The following is a 20374-nucleotide window of genomic DNA, read 5'->3' on the forward strand; positions in this document are numbered from 1 at the left end:
ACCAACCCAGCGTGTTCATCATGAAAAATTGCATTCTTCAAATATTACTGAAAAATATCCCATTCAAATGGGGTCTGTTCTGTCTAGATAGTCCGTGAAATCTCTGAGGAATGTTGCAAACTTTGTTTCCTATACTAAATTGTTGAGTTATCACACATTGGATTCTACTCAAAATGTGCTGGAGAGGAATATTACATTCATACAGGATACCAGTCATCTTTACCATTCATAAAGAAAAAAAGAAAAAAGTTATTGCTGCTCCCTGTCTTGAGATATACATGTAAACTCTAAAATGATAGGTGAAAAAGTGTGTACAAATAATTTTTCTAACATGTCCTTGATTTTTCATAGAGGCTTGAGTTGTGTTCAATCACAACTTTGTTATGACTGCTAAACACTTTTCTCTTGGTTCTTGTTCAAAACCAGAAACTACACAGCCAGGATTCAGATTTTACTTTGAGGTATAGTGATGCCAAGCTTGTTTGAAAAGAAGAGATCTTTAGAGATACCATTGTGCCCATTTGTGTATAAATAGATAAAAGAATGGAAATGATGCTATGTGTTATTCTTTTTACACCTATTAACTCTTCTGTATCTTCCAGATTTTCTACCTTGCCTATCTATTGTGTAATCAGCGAAATAATTCATTGTTTTTAAGTGCCCACCCATAAGTAAAAATATAAATGAAGTAAACAGATAGTGAAATAAAAATATTTTAAAAAGTAAATAAGCCTTTTGAAAAAATTAAGCTGGCTCTTGGATCAGTAAGATTTTAACCTGATAAAATAAATGCTAACTTTGTTGATTAATCACTACACTAATCTCTCAATACTAGAGGTATGTAGACAGCGTCACGGATATTCAAGGGCCAGAGCCCATATTTTTATGCTAACACAATTAAAAACATTTTTAAGGAAAAAAATGAGAAAATTAGTCTTCCACTTTTGGGGATATTTTTAACCAATGATTGAATCCAATTTGAGGATATTTTTAGATCATTTGTAATACTCTATGAGTGATACTTTTGGTTCCATTTGGAGGAAAGGTTCTTTTTTTCAATGAGCAACTTCAGCCAAGAGACATTTCTTTTTCAGAAAATGTCTAGTGCTTATGGCATTCCCTGCAAAATCAACATTAAAACCTTCACCCTTGGAAGGATGTCATTTTGCTAACAGCTAGCTGATGTCAACATTCCGAGTTTTTGCAGGAGAAATTGTATGATGAGGATAGAGTTGGTCACATAAGTATTTATTCCAAGACATACACACTGCAGACTCCCATTGGCACTGACACTCCCTTGTGTCACAGACAAGACCAGTGGATTCCAAGATTAAAAGTAAAAAGTTTTTGAAAGTCACATTTTGGTTACCAATAATATATGTAGTATTTGCTATTGAAATATGTCTCCATTCAGTGGACTTAACTTTTGCATTTTCTGACTTTTATTCCTGGTGTATTGCTTGGAAGTCAGAGAAAGCAAACGTGACTCCCTTAGCTCTCTTTGTTTTTGGTAGTGTGCCGTGCCAGTTAATCTCAGCACTCTTCTCCTGTTACGTGCAGGTAGCACTCAGGTTCATTCTCAATGCAGTTCGCAGCCTGTCACTACCGATCAGCCAGATTGGACAAGATGAGTTCTTGTCAACCTACCTCGCTGTCCACCCCAGTGCCTCTCCCTTGGTGGCTGCCTCCAGAGATCCAGTCTTTCCCTCAGGCTATTAGGTTAGACGTGGGGACTAAGCCATAGGCAGTGCTCTTCCCCTACAAAAGAAGCAAGATGTATAGACTATATTTTTACCATGTCATTTACTGAAAGAGAGAAATGACATCTTGAATTGTGGTGTGAGGAGGGAGCTCCCCCTGGTCCAGTTCCTCATTTATTACACAGTAGCAGTGAGCTATTAGGAAAAAAGAGAATAAAACCTGTCCATCTGGGCCACTTTTGTTTTTACTATTCCAGACCACTTGTGTTATTATTATTTTGAGAGATGCTCGTCTGACTTTTTAAGACAACACACCCCACTAAAGTTAACAAAGAACTTTGCTTTCTTTTTTTTTTTTTTTTTTTTTTAAATAATGCCCTTTTCTACAATCTCTTGTTCTTAGCCTCCTGGGTAAGGTGAACAACCATCCTGCTTTGTCCGGGATGGAGAAGTTTCCCAGGACACAGGATTTTCCCTAAAACTGGGACAATTCTCGGCAGACTGGTCCGGTTGGTCAGCCTATTTCTGGGCCTTCCCCTACTCAAATAATATTGAAGTATTAAAGAACTAGAGAGCTAAGGTTTGCACTCATGGGGAACTAACTCCCTGCTAAAGCTTTTCTTTGTTTCTCAGGAAGGCACAGTATGAAGCAAGGCAAGAATTTGAGACAGAATGATTTTATTATGGGATACAGTGAGGTTCCAATTTGGTTGAGTATCATCTATAGTTCACAGTTCTGTGCAATGAAGGTCATTGCTAAGCCCTGAGCCCAGCCTAATTAATCTATGGCCCTGATTTTGCGTGGCACTCCTGGTCACCTCTGATCGTCTCTTCTGTGTCTGCAAATACCAGGATCACACTTGCCTGAGATGGTGTCGACACAGAAGACGGTCTTCCCAGAGTACTGAGCCTGATGTCTGACTGTTAGAGAAGCCCGTGGTGAGGGAGTGATTTCACAGAAAGTCATCATGTCCTTGACGTACCTCCAGTTTCTTAGTAATACTAATATAAATGCTTCACCCTGGCGAGTTACAGCTTCTAGGTTTGAGTCAGATTTATTTTCCTGGTTCTAAACTTACTTACAGTTGCAAACTTACTCACTACTTGTCAGTCCTCTAACTTCAGGGTTTGAGTGAGAATTAAAATGCAATAATGCGGGCGGCGCCTGTGGCTCAGCGAGTAGGGCGCCGGCCCCATATGCCGAGGGTGGCGGGTTCAAACCCAGCCCCTGCCAAACTGCAACAAAAAAATAGCCGGGCGTTGTGGCGGGCGCCTGTAGTCCCAGCTACTTGGGAGGCTGAGGCAGGAGAATCGCCTAAGCCCAGGAGTTGGAGGTTGCTGTGAGCCGTGTGACACCGCAGCACTCTACCGAGGGCCATAAAGTGAAACTCTGTCTCTACCAAAAAAAAAAAGCAATAATGCATGAAGAACCCAGCCCTTAGAAAGTACTCAGTACAGGTCATTTCTGCCTTCAGAGCTCCCTGAGCAGGGTGATTGGAAAGCAGGAGATAAAGGAAGCTTTGGGAGACGCATGCAATTTCTTGACACATGTGATTTGTCAAGAAAAATGATGAGGAAGTATAGAAAATGAATACTTGTATCCTGTTCCAGAATGAGACACATCGTATCTGTTGCTGAACAAGAGCATACCAACCCTGCTTTCTGATTCCAGTAGGGGAAGGTGAGGTCTGTGGTGCTGATTAATGTTGCGGATGGAACAACTGAGGAAGTGTTAAGGTTGGTGTGCCACTGGGATTCATATGTTGAAGCCCTAACCACCATACGTGTGTTTGGAGATGGGACATTGGGAGTTAATTAGGAGATGAAGTCATGAACTAGTGCCCTGGTAAGAAAAGACGCCTGAGAGTTTGATTTCTCTCTCTCCAGCAATGTGATTACACAGCAAGAAGGCAGCCTTCTGCAAGCCAGGAAGATGGCTGTCACCAGAATCCAAAGCTGTTGAGTTACCACATGTTGTCAAGTTACTACGCAGCAATTGTTGCGTTACCGTGCTGGCAACCCCATCTCAGACTTCCCAGCCTTCAGAACCCTGAGAAAATAAATTTCTGTTGTTGAAGCCACTCAGTCTGTAGTACTTTGCTATTGCAGCCGAGCAGTCGCGACGGGAAGAGAGAGCCCGGGGAGAACAGAAATGCAATTCTTTCACAGGAGATACTTCCTCAGTGTGTGTCAAAGTGATTAGAAATGACTGTTTTATCTCCAGGACCGCTTAGTTTTCTTTTAGTCATATATAAAGTTGACTCAGTAAATATATTAATTTGTGAGTCTCAAAATGTTTTAGAAATCTCCAGTGGTTTGGTAAGCTGTTGTTTAGTTTTAATTTTCAATGTTGAATTGAAAAATGGCGGGGTTTCCCTCCCCCCCCTCTCTTCTCTGTCTCTCTGAGGAAGCTACTCGTGGCTCAGTAAATGTGAACTTTCTGTGGAGAAATCAATTATTTGCATCTAGTAACAAGGAGAAATTAATTCAGCTATTTATTTTTAAGGAAATTACCAGACTCATGGTCCCTCCTCTGGACAGAGATGCCAGCACGCTAACTTGTCGTAAAGAGTTTTTTCATATTAGTCTTTGTCTCGGGAACAGAACTTCATTTTAATTTCTCCTCTCTGCCACAATCCATCCTTTTTATCATTTGGGCTTTTAGTGTTTCTTTTCGTCAGTGCTCTTTCCCACCAGCCGTTCTCCTTTTCTGGGCTGGTTTCTTCCAAGTGCCTCTTTCCCCTCCACGCCTTCTTTAAAGCTTTACTCTTTTTCTGCCTTCTCTCGACTTTTTCTAAACACTTCTCTTTGTCTTCCAAAGAGCCCATCCCTAGCTGTGTACCTGGATGAAGTAAGCATAGGAGGGCAAAATCCTATCCTGCACACCCCTTGCTGCTTCTGTGATGGTTCTGGCAAGATTTGGGATATAGGAGGAAAATCATCAGCCAGGCCCAGTTTTTAAATAACTCTTTATTTGTAGGCAGATACTATCTAATGCCACAGGCTGGTTAAAGCATAAGATACAATAGTATAAATAAAATCTAATTTTGGCTCTCAGTGTGTACACACCTATTCATTGAGAGATGGGAGGGACTTAAAGTTGAAGGAAAGAAGGGAGAGAAAGCTTTCTTGCAGGAAGAGCAATAAGCTTTCAGTATGAATTAATTAATCGAGTGCTAGACAGACTAGGCAGTAAATTAAGTGTTCTGAATGCAGGAGCAAGTAAAGGATGGCCCTGTCCTCAGCAAGCTTGCAGTTTGAGTATGTAAACCAACAGGTGAGTAAGTGGTAGAAGTGGGCTGATACAGGAGCAGGGAATGAAGAGGGAAGACCAACAGGTCATCTGAACACATTACAGGGCAAGTGGCAGTGTTGCTGAGTTTTTTCTCACAGTTTTAAAAGTAATTAATATTCATGAAATGCTGAGTACAGAAAAGTAGGAAATTGCAGAAAACAAGTCACTTCTATTTTCACCATCCAGAGTAAAGCATAAGGTAAAGGTTTTATAAGAGTTCCTTTGTTTGGCTCGGCGCCTGTGGCTCAAGCGGCTAAGGCGCCAGCCAAGTACACCTGAGCTGGCAGGTTCGAATCCAGCCCAGGCCCGCCAAACAACAATGACGGCTGCAACCAAAAAATAGCCGGGCGTTGTGGCAGGCGCCTGTAGTCCCAGCTACTTGGGAGGAGGAGACAGGAGACTCGCTTGAGCCCAGGAGTTTGAGGTTGCTGTGAGCTATGATGCCACGGCACTCTACCCAGGGCAACAGCTTGAGGCTCTGTCTCAAAAAAAAAAAGAAGAGTTCCTTTGTTCATGCATAGACTTTTTTGGTTTATAATTTAATTCTGATCTGACAAATCAGATATTTGGAAAGAGTCCATAATGATCTATTATTATTATGAACTTGAAGAACACATGGCTCCGATGGTTCCTTGATCAAATATATGGTGAAATACATGTTTATTGCTTTAGTACTTTCATAATATGTACTTAAGTCTTTCTCTTTTTTAAAGCCTTTCATTTATTTAGACCTAAAACAATTTTCTTAAGCTTTTTACTATCCTCCTGAATTTATAATGTTTGCTTGGAAATACAGTTTCTTAAATGCCTTTTTAAATAACTTTCTTGAGATATAATCTACATGCCATACAATTCACTAATACAAATAGTACAGTTCAGGGGTTTTTAGTTTCATATATCCACAGAGTTGTGCCATCATCATTTTTTTTATATCAATGACTTTAGAAGTCCTCTTAGTGATTTGACATAGTTCTCTTGAGAATGTAACTGATGAAGCCAAGAGTTGCCACCACACCTGCTAATGTGGCCATAGTAGCTACTACTTTAGAAATAGCATCTCCAGCAGCCCAGTGGCCTTTGGGGTCTGCAGTATCTTTGAATGAAGAGCCATCTGACAACAGGAGATGGGTCCTGGGAGGCTAACTGTAGCTTTCCCTTCAGTGATCCCTGTGGCTCGCCTGTGCTTAGAGGATACAGGGCAAGTCACAGAACACAGAGGGGAGTCAGCAGAGAGCTGATTGCAGATTAAGGCTCCGCAGGGGAAGCAGACCGGGCTAAACAGCTCCTGGGCTTCTGAGACAAAGGCAAAGGCCTTCACATCAAACCTGTGGTATTGACCAGGATGAGGCACAGTGGAACCAATAGGATGGAAGGTGGTTCGGTATTTGTCCATGTTATACGCACAGCCATCCACAACAATTTTAGAATATTTCATCCCCCCAAAAAGAAACCCCATACTCATTAGTAGTCTGTCTTCATCATCCCAGGCTGCCGTAACAAAATACCATGAATGGGTGGCTTGTACACAACAGAATCTGTTCCTCACAGTTCTGGAGGCTGGGTAGTCCAAGATCAGAGTCATTGTCTGCTGAGGGTCCATTTGGTAGATGGCCATGATCTTCCTGTGTCTTCATGTGGCAACAGGGGCAAGAGAGCACTCGGGTTCTCTTTTATAAGGACACTAATCCCATTTGCAATCCAATCACCTCCCAAAAGCCCCACCGCCCAATGCCGTCATCTTGGGACTTAGGATCTCAACATAGGAATTTTTGAAGAGCACAGACATTCAATCTGTTGAACAGACACATTTCCCCAAGTCCCCGGTTCTATCTAGGCAACCACTGATCTACTTTCTACCTGTATAAATTTGCTTCTGTGTTAATGGAAACATATAATAATGTGGCCTTTGGTGACTCCCTTCTTTGAGCATAATGGTTTCAAGGGTCATTCACGTTATATCATTTTTATGGCTAAATCATATTCCACGTGGCTGTACCACACTCTGTTTATCAGTTTATTAGTTGATGGACATTTGGGTTGCTAACACTTTTTGTCTACTGTGAATAATGCTGCTGTGAACATCCAGGTACAAGTTTTAATGTTGACACATGTTTTCATTTTTCTTGAGTTAGCACCTTCCTTCCCCAGAAGAGGATTTTTTCATGTTACTCTTTTTCTCAGGGACAGAACTTCATTTTAAATTTTCCTTTCTGCCACAATCTGTCCTTAATCTATAGGCCTAGAAGCTCAACTCCTTTTTTGTGCAGTATTCATTCTCAAATTTCACTTAAATGTTTCATATAATTATATGATAAAGGAACATGTTTAAAACTAAATTAATGATCTTCTAATCACCTCTCCTCCCTACCCCCATCTGCCTCATTCTGAATGGCTTTACTAACATTATACAAACTGAAAATCATACTTCTCCTTCCAAGTCATACTCAGTCTTTCACCAAGTTTGGATCATCTTTCTTTAATGTCTTTGCATCCCTTCCCGATTCCTTGTCCCGCCTAGTTTAGGCCTCGCCCTGTCCCTTGTACACTGACTTCCCAGGTGGCCCTCCTGGCTCAGTCTCCATCCCCTCTGATTGACTCAGTAAGCCCCTGCCAGATAAATCTTTCTAAAACACTGCTCCTATTTTGCTCTTCATTGAAGTCAGACAGACCAGCTTAGCCACTTACTCATCTGTGTTTCCTCAGATAAATTACTTCTCATCTGTGAAAGGAGGTGAATCAGACCACATCCTAACATTCTAGTAAAAATAAAATCGTTACCCTGGGCTTCTGTGTCCAGCTGGTAAAATGAGAGAAATTTCTCTGTTTAATGATCCTGCATTTGTATATCTTGTCTCTGTGGGAGGATCATTACGGGAGTATATGTGAGAGTATTTAATTTACAAATATTTATAGTTACATTTTTATGAATTTGTTATAAATTTATAATATAACTTGAGTACCTATTATATATGCATATTATATACATAATATAAAAGACCATATATTATATAATTTTAAGTATAATTTGTATTTAATGTATAAATGTATATATATTTTGGTTCCTGCCAGCACTGATTACCCTATATGTATAGTGGGTAATCACTGAGTTAGTGTTTACTAAGTAAGTCAGTTGATTGATGTCCTTCTTAATTTGGTTATTGAACAGGTAATAATTATAAAGTGATAAGTTATCTATTTTAACAAGTAACAACTCTAGAATGGAACATGGGAGTGAGTGTAAAATAATTAGATATTCCCCTGGGTAATATTTTTCAAAAGATCCCTTTATGAACATGGAAACTTCCTCTGCTAATTAAGAAAACTAGCAGCTAAAGCATTGCCGCAGGTCAAATGCAGGTTACAAAGGTGTTCTATAGGGTAACCCATGACTTCCTTTCCTTTTTAGTACAATGAAACTATTGTAACTAAATAACTTTCTCATCTTCCATTATGCATGAATCATTTCCTTTTTATAACAGACATGTCAGCATACATTTCTCATCTGCAAGAAAACATACCCTACTTCTAAATATTGTTTTCCACCATTATTGAGATTATGAATGATATTTATGTGCTCTTTGAGTTGTTCATTAAAAAAAACATATAATCTGAAACTTGGTCCCCTGTGCAATTCGACCTGAGAAAAATTCACCTTCCTGATAGACTAATACATGGCGAGTGAGCTTTTTTGAAAAATTGCAAACAGAAGAAGAAATGATATTGCCTACTGCCAATTCAGAATTAATTATTGGAAAATTTGGCATTCGTCTTTGATAAAATTATGTTCTTAATAAATTGTAAGAAGTACGGCATGTGTAGAGAATATATCGTAATCCTAGAGAGAAGACCATTAGGCTTAAGTATGATTTAGGAGCTCACTATGTGGTGAAAAAAAAGCCCCTTCTTTCCTTTTCATCATGTGCAATATTTTACATTATCATCTGCGTATAATATTGGTCAGGAAAAGAGCTGTCCCGCCACGTGTGTGTGTGTGTGTGTGTGTGTGTGTGTGTGTGTTTAGTTTAGTTACCACTTATTATAGGTCTACAATAAGCTGGGCATTAGGTGATCATATATGTTCATAATCTGACTTAGTTGATCCTATGAGATAAGTGTCATTATTTCCATTTTACAAATGATGCAACCAAGATTCAAAGAAGTTAAGAGACTTTCCCAAGGTAATAATAGGGAGATTCACTCCCAGGACAGCCCATCTTCCTTTCCCCAGTCAAAAAACATCCTGAAAAATCCATGTCATTAAGAGACCAAGGGTGGAAGATCGCTTGAGGTCGGGAGTTCACAACCAGACCTCAAAAAATAAAAACAGAAAAATTAGCTGGGCCTGCGGTGGGTGCATATAGTCCCAGCTACTCAGGAGGCAGAGGCAGGAGGATCACTTTGAGCCCAGGAGTGTGAAGTTGTCATGAACTATGATGATGCCACTGCTGGGGCAATAGAGTGAGACCTTGTCTCAAAAAAAAAAATTAACAATGTTAACGACAATGAAAAAAAACAGGGGCAGGGGAACACTGTGCCCTTAGTTAAGTCATGTAATATTTCCAATATTCAGTTTACTCATCTGAAAGTAGAAATGATCGTAAACTCCATTTCTTGTGTAATTTTTGTGAGAATTAAATGAGATCATATTTGGGGCACTTGGCACTATGCCATATGCAACATTCTTGCTCAGTAAATTATAGCTATTACAGTTCTGTGCCCTTTTGGGGGGAAAAGTTTTTAAAAAAAATTTCACTTCTCACTTTGCTATCTTTCATGACCTATTTAGATTTCTTTCAGAACCCACCTTCATGATTCTTTCCCTGCATTAGTGATATGCAAGTTGCCTATATAAGTTTGGTAGGGCCACCACAACAAAATGCCCAGCTAAATGTCTTAAACAACAAAAATTTATATTCTCACATTTCTGGAGGCCAAAAGTTCAAGATCAAGGTGTCAGCAGGTTACAGCTTTCTTCTAAGTCCTCTCTCCCTGGCTTGCCTTACTGTGTTCTCATGTGGGCATGTCTCTGGGTGCATGTGCTCCCTTCACATCTCCTGGTGTACCCAAATGGCCTCTTGTGACATTGGATTAGAGCCCACCCTAATGGCCTTATTTTAACTTAATCACCTCTTTAAAGGTCCTATCTCCAAATACAGTGGAACACTCGTGTGGACCATGTACCTACATTAACCACCTCCTTAAGTTGACCTAATTTTCATAGACTGGACATGTACCACATTTACATATCAGTACAGTAGGCCTAGTTCCTTATGTTGACCACTTATGTATGTTAACCAGTTTGTTATAGTACCTTAGGTGGTCAGCTTACAGAGGTTGTACTGTACAGTCACATTCTGAGATCCTGGGGATTTGGTTTCAACATAATGAATTTGGGGGAGGAGGAACATAATTCAGCCCATCACATTGCCATAAGTAAATTCTTTTCCACTGTATTTGGAAATAATTATTTTCAAGAATAATAACGTGATTAGAAGGTATTGTTGAGGAATATTAAGGTGTCTTGTAACCACTGAAATCCTATGACTACAGGATTCTCCATATCTGACCTATATAATGAGTTCACTTTTTTGTGCATAGAAAATATTTAAAAGGTAAAGTTTAGGCCGGGCACGGTGGTTCATACCTGTAATCCCAGCACTTGGGAGACAGAGACAGGTGGATTGCTTGAGTTCACAGGTTCAAGACCAACCTGAGCCAGAGAGAGACCTTGTTCTAAAAATAGCCAGTGTTCTGGTGGGTGCCTGTAGTCCCAGCTACTTGGGAGGCTGAGGCAAGAGAATCACTTAAGCCCATGCGTTTGAGGATGCTGTGAGCTATGACACCACAGCACTCCACCAAGGGTGACAAAGTAAGACTCTTTCTCAAAAAAAAAAAAAAAAGTCTAGTGTAAGGCTTTATAAATTGATATCTAATAAGAAATATGTTCCCGGATAATAGGCTACAATTTTTAAAAATATTTTAGTATTGATGAATGCTTTGTATGGAAACTTGAAAAAAATAGTGTTAAAAAATGCCTGTTTATGGCTCGGCACATGTAGCTCAAGCAGCTAAGGTGCCAGCCACATACATCAGAGCTGGCGGGTTTGAATCCCTGCCAAACAACAGTGACAACTACAACCAAAAAATAGCCAGGTGTTATGGTGGGCGCCTGTAGTCCCAGCTACTTGGGAGGCTGAGGCAAGAGAATCACTTAAGCCCAAGAGTTGGAGGTTGCTGTGAGCTGTGATGCCATGGCACTCTACCCAGGGCAACAGCTTGAGGCTCTGTCTCCAAAAAAAAAAAAAAAATGCCTGTTTATAGCATTCATTGGCAAGGAGTTTAGGAAACATTTACAAATGTACTATAGCTATATATAAAATCAAATAAAAATATTTAAAACTATTAATCTGTTACGGTAAAACACTAGGACAAGGATTATTGGGAAACCTAGGTGGTCCCGTCCCTCAAGGGGCTAGTCAGGAAAATGCCAGAAATGTCACAAGGTGAGTGAGCCTATTGAATTGCCAGTTAAATTGCCAGTGTAGATAAGGAGAGTTGTGTGTTCAGGAGAGGACATAATTGCCTCTGAAGCCCAGAGTTAAGATTTAAAACTTACAATGTTTAGCTGCTATAATATTGAGAGGAAAAAAATAGTGTAATCAGAAAATATAGACTCAGAGTTGGCTCACTGCAGCATTCAGGACGAAGGAAAGAGGCCCATGAGGAAATGCTCTGACAGCATAGTAGTATAGAAAGGCACTTGCTCTGAGAAGGATCTCACCAAGAACGGTTTTAAAGAATCCCACTTAAGCCATTGTTTGAGCCTAAGACAGCCATGTATTTGACCCTACCAGTAAATTAAGTAGAACTTTGAAACTTGGACCTGTATTTGATGGTAACACTGTTATTACAATGACTTAAAATAAGATACTTAAGATTGCAAGACATAGGAGTCAGGTGCCACCAGGTATCCATGAGAGATCCTTTCCATAAGTGAAATGCAAGGAAAACTTTACTAAAGAAAGATATCTCAATTCTTTACTTCTTCCCCTCCCATAAAGAATACTGTGCTTCCTGTTAAGTGATGATAATGACAAATATGATTGAATGTAACCTGAGAAAATGCCTTGTATAAAATGTATCTTTATTCTTTTAGGCCTCTTTTTCGTGGAAGTTCAGATGTTGATCAACTAGGAAAGATCTTGGAGTAAGTAATAACTATAATTTCACATCAACGTCCACAGCAATAAAACATTGACAGTGGCTTTCCTCTGGCATTCATGTAATATGTTTATTTCTTGTCTTTCTTACCCCAAGCTGCTGCTGCAGACAGTGTTACTATGTGTGTGGTGAGTGGGGACATGGTGGAAATGCTGTTTACACAGAGCCCATCAAGACGGGGGCCTGACTGCTCTGCTCTAGAAGCCTGTGTGTCGCTTGTATAGATCTTTTTGCTGCTCCTCTTTTTTTCTTGGCTGAGCTGAAGTTCTTCAGTTCAGATACATCCTCTGCCTGTGGCCATTTCAAATACACCCATGATTAGAGAGGGACACTTGATGGCCTCATAACCTATCCTTGTCCAGTGAGCGTCCTGTCCCCATTGAGTCTCCTTGGTCATCCAGGTTGGGTCTGCATTGTTGTGTTTTGTTTTCCTGGGCCGAGAATGGTATGCAACACATCCCATTTTTCTTTGGAGCACCAGAATAGAAAAATGAGAATCCTAGGTTCTTATCCTAAGTCTGTGGCTACGTAACTACGTAAGCTTGAGAAAGGTATTTAAAAAGCACTGTGAAAGGCTGTGCCTAGCAGATAATAAGTGCTTTTTTAAAAAGTTAGCTGTTGTTGTTATTATTGCAATTCATCATTAATCGTATAGCCTTTTTTTTTCCTTAACCTCTTCGTCTGAGAAATGAAACATGAAACTCTGACTTAAATTCTTTGTAAGATCCTTTCTCATGCTCAGATCATTTGGTGCCAGTCTGTTTCATAACTCCTCGGCGATTGCATTGTTTCATCCGTGTACATGTTTGCGCATGTGAGGGTGTGTGTGCTTTCATGTTCTAGAATGAAGCTGGGGCATTTCTTCTCACAAAGCATGCAGTATGGCGTCCTTTTTTGGATTTGTGTGTCCGCCAGGCCTGTCAGACTTGGGGTGGAGTAGGAAGAAAATGGGAGTTCTAGACCAAAAATAGCCCTGATCACTAGTCTGTGACATTTTATAGGAATCTCAGTGATTTTTATGAGATTTGAAGTCCGTAAGACTGCAAAAAAAGCACCCCGAAAGAACAGAATTACATATTCCAGCACTTATCTATTGAAGCATGACTGCTTAAAACAGTTAATAAAACTGGACCCTGACTTTGTTCTTCTGGAGTGTGGAATCAGCTCCAGTAGACCTCTGCTAGTGCCAGTGTGACTGCTGAGTCAGACCCAGTGGCTTTAAGGTCTGAAGAAAATGTACTGGGTGGTTTTGTTTTTTGTTTTTTTAGTCTGGGAACCTACCAGGTCCATCCAGGCAGCTGATGCTACTGCTGCCCCTGCTGGTACCCCTGCTTCTAAGTGGCAGGTTCTTTGATCATTCACTGGTAAACTTTCATCTGTTTTTCCCCACGACCATTGAACGTATATGTGCATGTGATCTTAAAGAGGAAACTGGGAAGTCAGGTGACACTGAAGGCCGTCACCTTCATTTCCTGACTATACCACCCAGAAGTTGTGTCCACCTCCAGTGGGGATGTCTGCAATTTTGTTTAACATTGTCAGCACCCTTCTTTCTACACGAAGCCAGTGAAATGGACCAGAAGGAACATTTGACCAGCTCGTTTAACTTGCTTCAAGGAAAAGCCAGTTCCACTTTTGGCAAAAGCCTGACAATCCTAAATTGCCAGCAGAAAAGAAGCCATAAAGTTTGATGCTTTGGGCCTTTAGATTTTACATTATGGTTTCTGGCATTGTTTCATTGAAATTAAGAAATTCACTCTTCTGAACGCATTACTATGCTAGAGAAAAGGGACAATGCTGCACCCTAGTGTCGCTGCTAAGGTACTTGAAAAATAATTCCACTCTCCACCATAACTGCCATTTATAGATTTTGTGCCCTGTCAGTCTTTCCAGTATAAATGTCAACTTTTAAGGCTTATATTCAGCTGTTCAAATAATGGAATTTGATGCAAGCACTTTTTAATGGACCTATCAGAATTTCACAGCACTCATATATGGGCCATAAAAATTCATACTGGACATGAAAAATTTTTTTTTTTAAAAGCCAAATTCACATTCACATAGAATGTTTCTATGTTTAGAAAGATTGAAACCTTCAAATAACAGCAAGTCATTTTGAAAGTGAAACATGTCTTTAGCCCATGATCTTTTAAAGCATTTTTAAGAGCACTATCCTAGTTAAGTGGAATAAACTATTGGACTCTGAAATAGGGAGAAATGGGTTCACTGTGGGCTCTGTGACTGAGCTCATTATGAGTGAATTTAGCAGTTCATTTCATTCCTCATTCTGTTTCCCCATCTTATAAAATGGAAATAATACACCTGACTGCATGTTTAAAGAGGTCTTTACAGGAATCAGAGGTGATAGATTTAAAGTTATATATAGATATAAATAGTCATGTGCATATTTATACACATACAAACAGACATACTTCAATACATATTTGCAAAATTTAACTCAATATAGTTATATTGAAAGCTGTAAATAAAAATATTTTAGGCAGCACCCGTAGTTCAGTGGGTAGGGTGCCAGCCACATACACCAAGGCCCGGGCCCGCTGAAACAACAATGACAACTGCAACAACAACAAAAAAAAAATAGCCAGACGCCTGTAGTCTCAGCTACTTGGGAGGCTGAGGTAAGAGAATCACTTAAGCCCAAGAGTTTAAGGTTGCTGTGAGCTGTGCCAGTACAGCACTCTACACAGGGCAACAGCTTGAGACTCTATCTCAGAAAAAAAAAAAAGATTTTATATTATTTCTAAGAATTGTTACAATCACTTTCTAGGTGACTGGTGATGATATGCAAAATATTTATATAAAAAGAGCTAGTCTGGGTGCAGTGACTCCTGGCTGTATTCCTAGCATTTTAGGAGGCCAAGACAGGAGGATCACTTGCGGTCAGGAGTTCAAAACCAACCTGGGCAATATAGTGAGACCCTGTCTCTACAGAAGGTAAAAAAATTAAACAAGCATGGTGGCACACACGTGCAGTACCAGCTACTGGAGAAGCTGAGGCAGAAAGATCATTTGAGCCCAAGAGTTCAAACTTTTAGTGAGCTAGGATTGCACCCCTGCACTGTATCCTGGGCAACAGGGTAAGACCCTGTCTCTGGAAAAATTAATTAATTAATTAATTTAATTTAATTTAAAAGGGCTAAAAGCTAAAAAGTAATAAAAGAAAATCTTTGTCATTGTTGCTTAGCAGGCCCAGGCCAGGTTCAAACCCACCACCCTAAGTGTATGTGGCTGGCGCCCTGCCGACTGAGCTACGGGCACTGCAAAAGACAACGTTGGAAACTCTTTAATAAACATTCTTCTTCTCTTCCTGTCTTCTGTCCCATTCTGTCCAAACACAACCATGGGCATTTCCTTTCGTAATTAATAGTGGTATTTTTGTTTCCTTCTTTTAAATCCAGTTGCAGACTTTGCTGTTAAACTAATTTGCATATTGTTCAAGTTATGGTTTCTATTCATTGGTTCCAAAACATATGTCTGTGAGTCTGTCTTGGTCTGCATCATGGAATAACCTGGCTCTCTCAGGATGCCTGACAGAGGCAGCGTTGTGGTGTCTGGACCCTCCACACTCCCAGGTATAGGTGCCGTGATGACAGGAGTGTCTGCTCATCCTAAATGAGCTCTGAGCCCTGGGCTGTGTAGTTCAGGTGAGGGAGAAGGGAGCAAAACCCTGCAGATCCTGGGGCATTTACTGACACTAGAAATACATTCACAAGAATACCCCTTCCTCGGCCTTGGTGTCTCTTCCTGGCCGGCACCATGTCTAACTCTCATTAAAATAGTTTGGTCGAACCGTCAGGGGGCAGGACACAATTACAAGAGAGTCCTTATCTAACATAAGCAATCAGGTTATGGTTCTGTGTACCCTCAATGAATCCCCCCCAAAAAAAAAATAATTTGGTCCTGTACTTGAATAGCTATATATCCTATCTACTCAAAAAATGATGGGTTTTTTTTTTTAGTTCAGTGTTACCCAGAGTCTGTACAAAAAATAAGTTCTTGCGTCCTCTAATTTCCCTTATTCAAATCTACTTACCACTTACACATAAACTATAAAAATCTATCTAATGCATAAATTATATAAGAACATTGACCTGTTAATTTTTTTTTTTTTTTTTGAGACAGAGTCTCAAGCTGTTGCCCCTGGGTAGAGTACCTTGGCATCATAGCTCACAGCAACCTCCAACTCTTGGCCTCAAGTGATCCTCTTGCCTTAGTTTTCTCTATTTTAGCAGAGATGGGGCCTCACTTTTGCTGGTATTGGTCTCGAACTCATGAGCTCAAGCTATCCACCCATGTCAGCCTCCTTGAATGCTAGGATTATAGGTGTGAGCCACTGCGCCTGGCCGACCTATTAATATTTTTGAAGAACCTTAAGTGACACATAAATAGAACTCAAGCAGTTCATATTTTTAATGTGATAGTGATATATTCCCTATGCATCTTGGATTAATAACATTTTCTAATTATGCTAATGAATAATGTATTGATATTGACTGTAGTATACATGGTGTGTCAGGCACTGTGCTATGTATTTTGCGTAAATTATGTATAAGACTATATATAAATGTATGTAAATCATAACTGGTCCTCTTTATGACTATAAATTATCTGTACTAATTGCTATATACATAAAGACAGTGAGAGTCATCAATGTAAAGTAATTTGTCCTTACCTGCAAGTTTAGAATTTGAACCCAAGCCTGCCTATTTCCAAAGCCTGTGCACTTTGTACTATTTGTTGTTCTTTTCACATTTCTGATCCCAGAGTGGTTTTCAGAGGAGATATAACTTATTGTTTGCTCACTTTGGAATACCATAGACTTTCTTTATAAAATAGTGTTTTCATAAAGCAGAACTAACATATCTTTTGGCCTCATTTTTCTAATTCTAACCTGTGTAATTACTGTTCAAGGAGTAACTTTTTAACCAAAAATGCAACCAAATTGATATGTTAATAAGCTAAAAGCATGTGAACATATTGGATCAGAACAGAGAAGGCACTCGTGCATAAAGGAGAGAATACCAGTGTGGGTCTCCTTTGAACACTGTAAGCCCTGCTTTGTCAGTGAATCAGAGCTTACCACCTGGCAATACATTTTCCATTTCTACATCTTCTCTTACATTTAGTATCTGCTGCCAGAGCAAACTCTTCTTTCCCCGCAGAATTTTATAATTCTCCTGTAAGATTACCCTTTACCCTATGACCACTGTACTGAGCAGGACAGAGATCAATGAGAGATCTTGCCAGGGATAAAGTGGAGGTCTTCTGGGCCTCTCTACCCCATGCCTGCCCCTTAGATGTTGCCTTTCTCTAGAATTTGGTGAGAAAACAGTTTTTACATAGCAGCTAGTGCTCATGTCCCCATTTGGTTCTTTTGTAGCGTAATTGGACTCCCAGGAGAAGAGGACTGGCCTAGAGATGTTGCCCTGCCCAGGCAAGCTTTTCATTCAAAATCTGCCCAACCAATTGAGAAGTTTGTGACAGATATTGATGAGCTAGGCAAAGACCTACTTCTGGTAAGTTCATGGGCTGTTGAGCTAGTCTGCACTGTGCTGATGAGAGACATACCCTGTCCAGACTGCATAAATAGCAGGTCAGCAACTGCTGCTGGCATTGCCAGCCACAGTCACACTGGGCAGGGGGCTCCAGTCTCTCCACAGGTTCCCTTTGTACACTGGTAGCCGCTAGTAGCTTTTGATTGCAGAATGTCTTCCTAATCTCTTTAAATCCACCATCGTTGAATGTTTATTTCGGTGCAGCTTTAGAAGCCTCTTGAGTCACTTGGATATGTTTCTTTAGAAGTACATACAGTAAAATCTCCATAGTTGACCATCTCCCTACACTGACCACCTCCTTAAATTGGCCTCATTGTCACAGGCCAGACATGTACCTTACATATGTGTCAGTGCCACAGGCCTACTTCCTTATGTTGACCACTTCTGTATATTGACCAGTTTGTTAGGGTCCCTTGGTGGTCAGCTTGCCAAGGTGTTGATGCATTCTGTTTCCTTATTAGCAGTTTTATGCTACTTTAAGCAACTAGTCGTTTTCATGTGCCGTTTCTTAAATAGTCACAACTTCAGCAAGATTTTTTCCAAAGAAACTATATAACAATGCCTCTAGTATGAAATGTGCCTTATACATATAAAATACCTCACTGAAAATAAGACTGTTCTGTTAGAGACTCAAACTCATAATACTTGACCTTGTACATGCTTTCCTGTACTTGGAGGCCAGAACAATAGGTAGAAGAATGTACCTAATGGGCTGTTCCTGATGTCTGGAACCCAACAAGTAATGAGTGTATCATTCACCTGCTGACTGTGCAGCCTCTGCTGTCTGCTTCAGCCTGGGGTCCAGTGCAGGTCTTTCCCAAGTTTTTCATTCAGAATGCACACCAGAGGGGCAACTCGCTCCCTAGGGCATGTTTTTCTCATGATGGAGGGTGGATGCTCCCAGGAGGGCAAGCAGAAATACACAGTGCCCCTGAATGCCTGGACTTGGTAGAAGCATCTGGCCACTTCTGCAACATTCCACTAGTCCGTGCAAGTTCCACGACCAAGACCATTTTTTTTTTTTTTTTTTTTTTTTTTTTTGTAGAGACAGAGTCTCACTTTATGGCCCTCGGTAGTGTGCCGTGGCCTCACACAGCTCACAGCAACCTCCAACTCCTGGGCTTAAGCGATTTTCTTGCCTCAGCCTCCCGAGTAGCTGGGACTACAGGCGCCCGCCACAACGCCCACCTATTTTTTGGTTGCAGTCTGGCCGGGGCCGGGTCTGAACCCGCCACCCTCGGTACATGGGGCCGGCGCCCTACCGACTGAGCCACAGGCGCCGCCCCTAAGACCAATTTTAATGGAAGAAAGAATTCTCTTTTCATGGGAGGAAGGGAGATAAGAAAGAATTTACACTAAAAATTATTCAGTCTACCATAGTATTCAACTCTTAACTGTGATTCCAAAACTCATTTTATAAGCCAATTATTTGGCATTCAAATTCAATTTTCTTGCAGAAACAATATGATTACACAAGCCTTTTAAATTAATTCTCAAGCCAGCCACCTTGTTCCTAAAGTAGAACAATAACAGAACCCAACCACATTTTCTAACAATATTTCTATAGGACAGAATGTATAAGACTTCCAACTTGAGATTCTCACACATGCCCACATTTAGCTAAGTTTTCTTTCTGGCCACCCTCTTCCCAGCCTTAAGCCACTAGTACAGCTGTGAAGAATAGGGCATCCTCCCACATAATCCTCTAGGGATATGTCTATATCATGAACATATTCCCACCACTCTTTAATTTGTCCTGGAGATTAAAGTAGCTTCTACACTCTCTAATGCTACTGCCTAACTTTCTCTGTCTTGGACACTGGGAAGAGAGAGCTCAGGCTCAAGAATTTTGTCCCTGATTGCTGTCTTTTGGGAATTCAGTCCTTGCAAAGCTTTTCTAAAGATGTTTTATTGCTATTAGAGACGGTGGGCTCATTCTACAGACAAGTTCCTTCCTCAGCTTGCCCTTTAGCATTTTGATTTTCAGAAGACTCTGTAGGGAGGCTGGTCTGCATGGCCTTGTAGGGAGAGGGAGCTCAGGATAAATAAGACTTCAGGGGATCCAAGGATCACCTGAAATTAAATGTAGAACTATGTTTCTACTTGTTTTTCTCAGTGAGTAGCTTTCAACAGAATATTTAAGAGGGGCCCCTATTCCAGTTAGAACCAGATTAGGACTGGGAGAAGGAGCCTAGATCAAGTAGAAGAGGTCTGCATAAATCACGGTAATGCCAAGTCTTTAGACTGCACAGAGGACTGAAATTCAGAGACGTTTCATTCACCCAGCTCACTTAGTGCACACTACATCAGGAGGATGGAAGAGCTCGGAGGGCGTCCCTCCTGCTTGCGAGCTCCCTGGGACGCGGGTCTCACTCCGGTCAGTTAGTGCTTCCAGAGCTAGGTGCCAAGCAGGAGGTGTTAGGGAAGAAGAGGAGGAAGATGTAAGGAATGAGATTACCTAGACGAGGGATAGAATTGAAACTGAGATTAAGGACACATTTTGACTGATTTGACAGTTTGGGAATGGAGATTGCTGCTGCTCCAAGGTTCCCCTTTCCTTCCTTTCACCTGGTCCTCAGTAG

At 40.6% G+C, this 20374-nt stretch overlaps 1 protein-coding gene across 2 annotated transcripts in view; it reads left to right on the forward strand.

Annotated features, from left to right (window-relative positions):
- Positions 1-20374, forward strand: part of CDK6 (cyclin dependent kinase 6) — a 256624-nt gene that overhangs the window by 225264 nt on the left and 10986 nt on the right. For both annotated transcript variants that reach the window (XM_053609350.1, XM_053609349.1), the window contains exons 6-7: positions 12152-12202; positions 17618-17753. In XM_053609350.1, the coding sequence (XP_053465325.1) occupies positions 12152-12202; positions 17618-17753 (187 nt within the window). The remainder of the gene's footprint in view (positions 1-12151; positions 12203-17617; positions 17754-20374) is intronic.

The sequence above is a fragment of the Nycticebus coucang genome, chromosome 11, assembly GCF_027406575.1.
Source record: "Nycticebus coucang isolate mNycCou1 chromosome 11, mNycCou1.pri, whole genome shotgun sequence".
Lineage (NCBI taxonomy): Eukaryota > Metazoa > Chordata > Mammalia > Primates > Lorisidae > Nycticebus > Nycticebus coucang.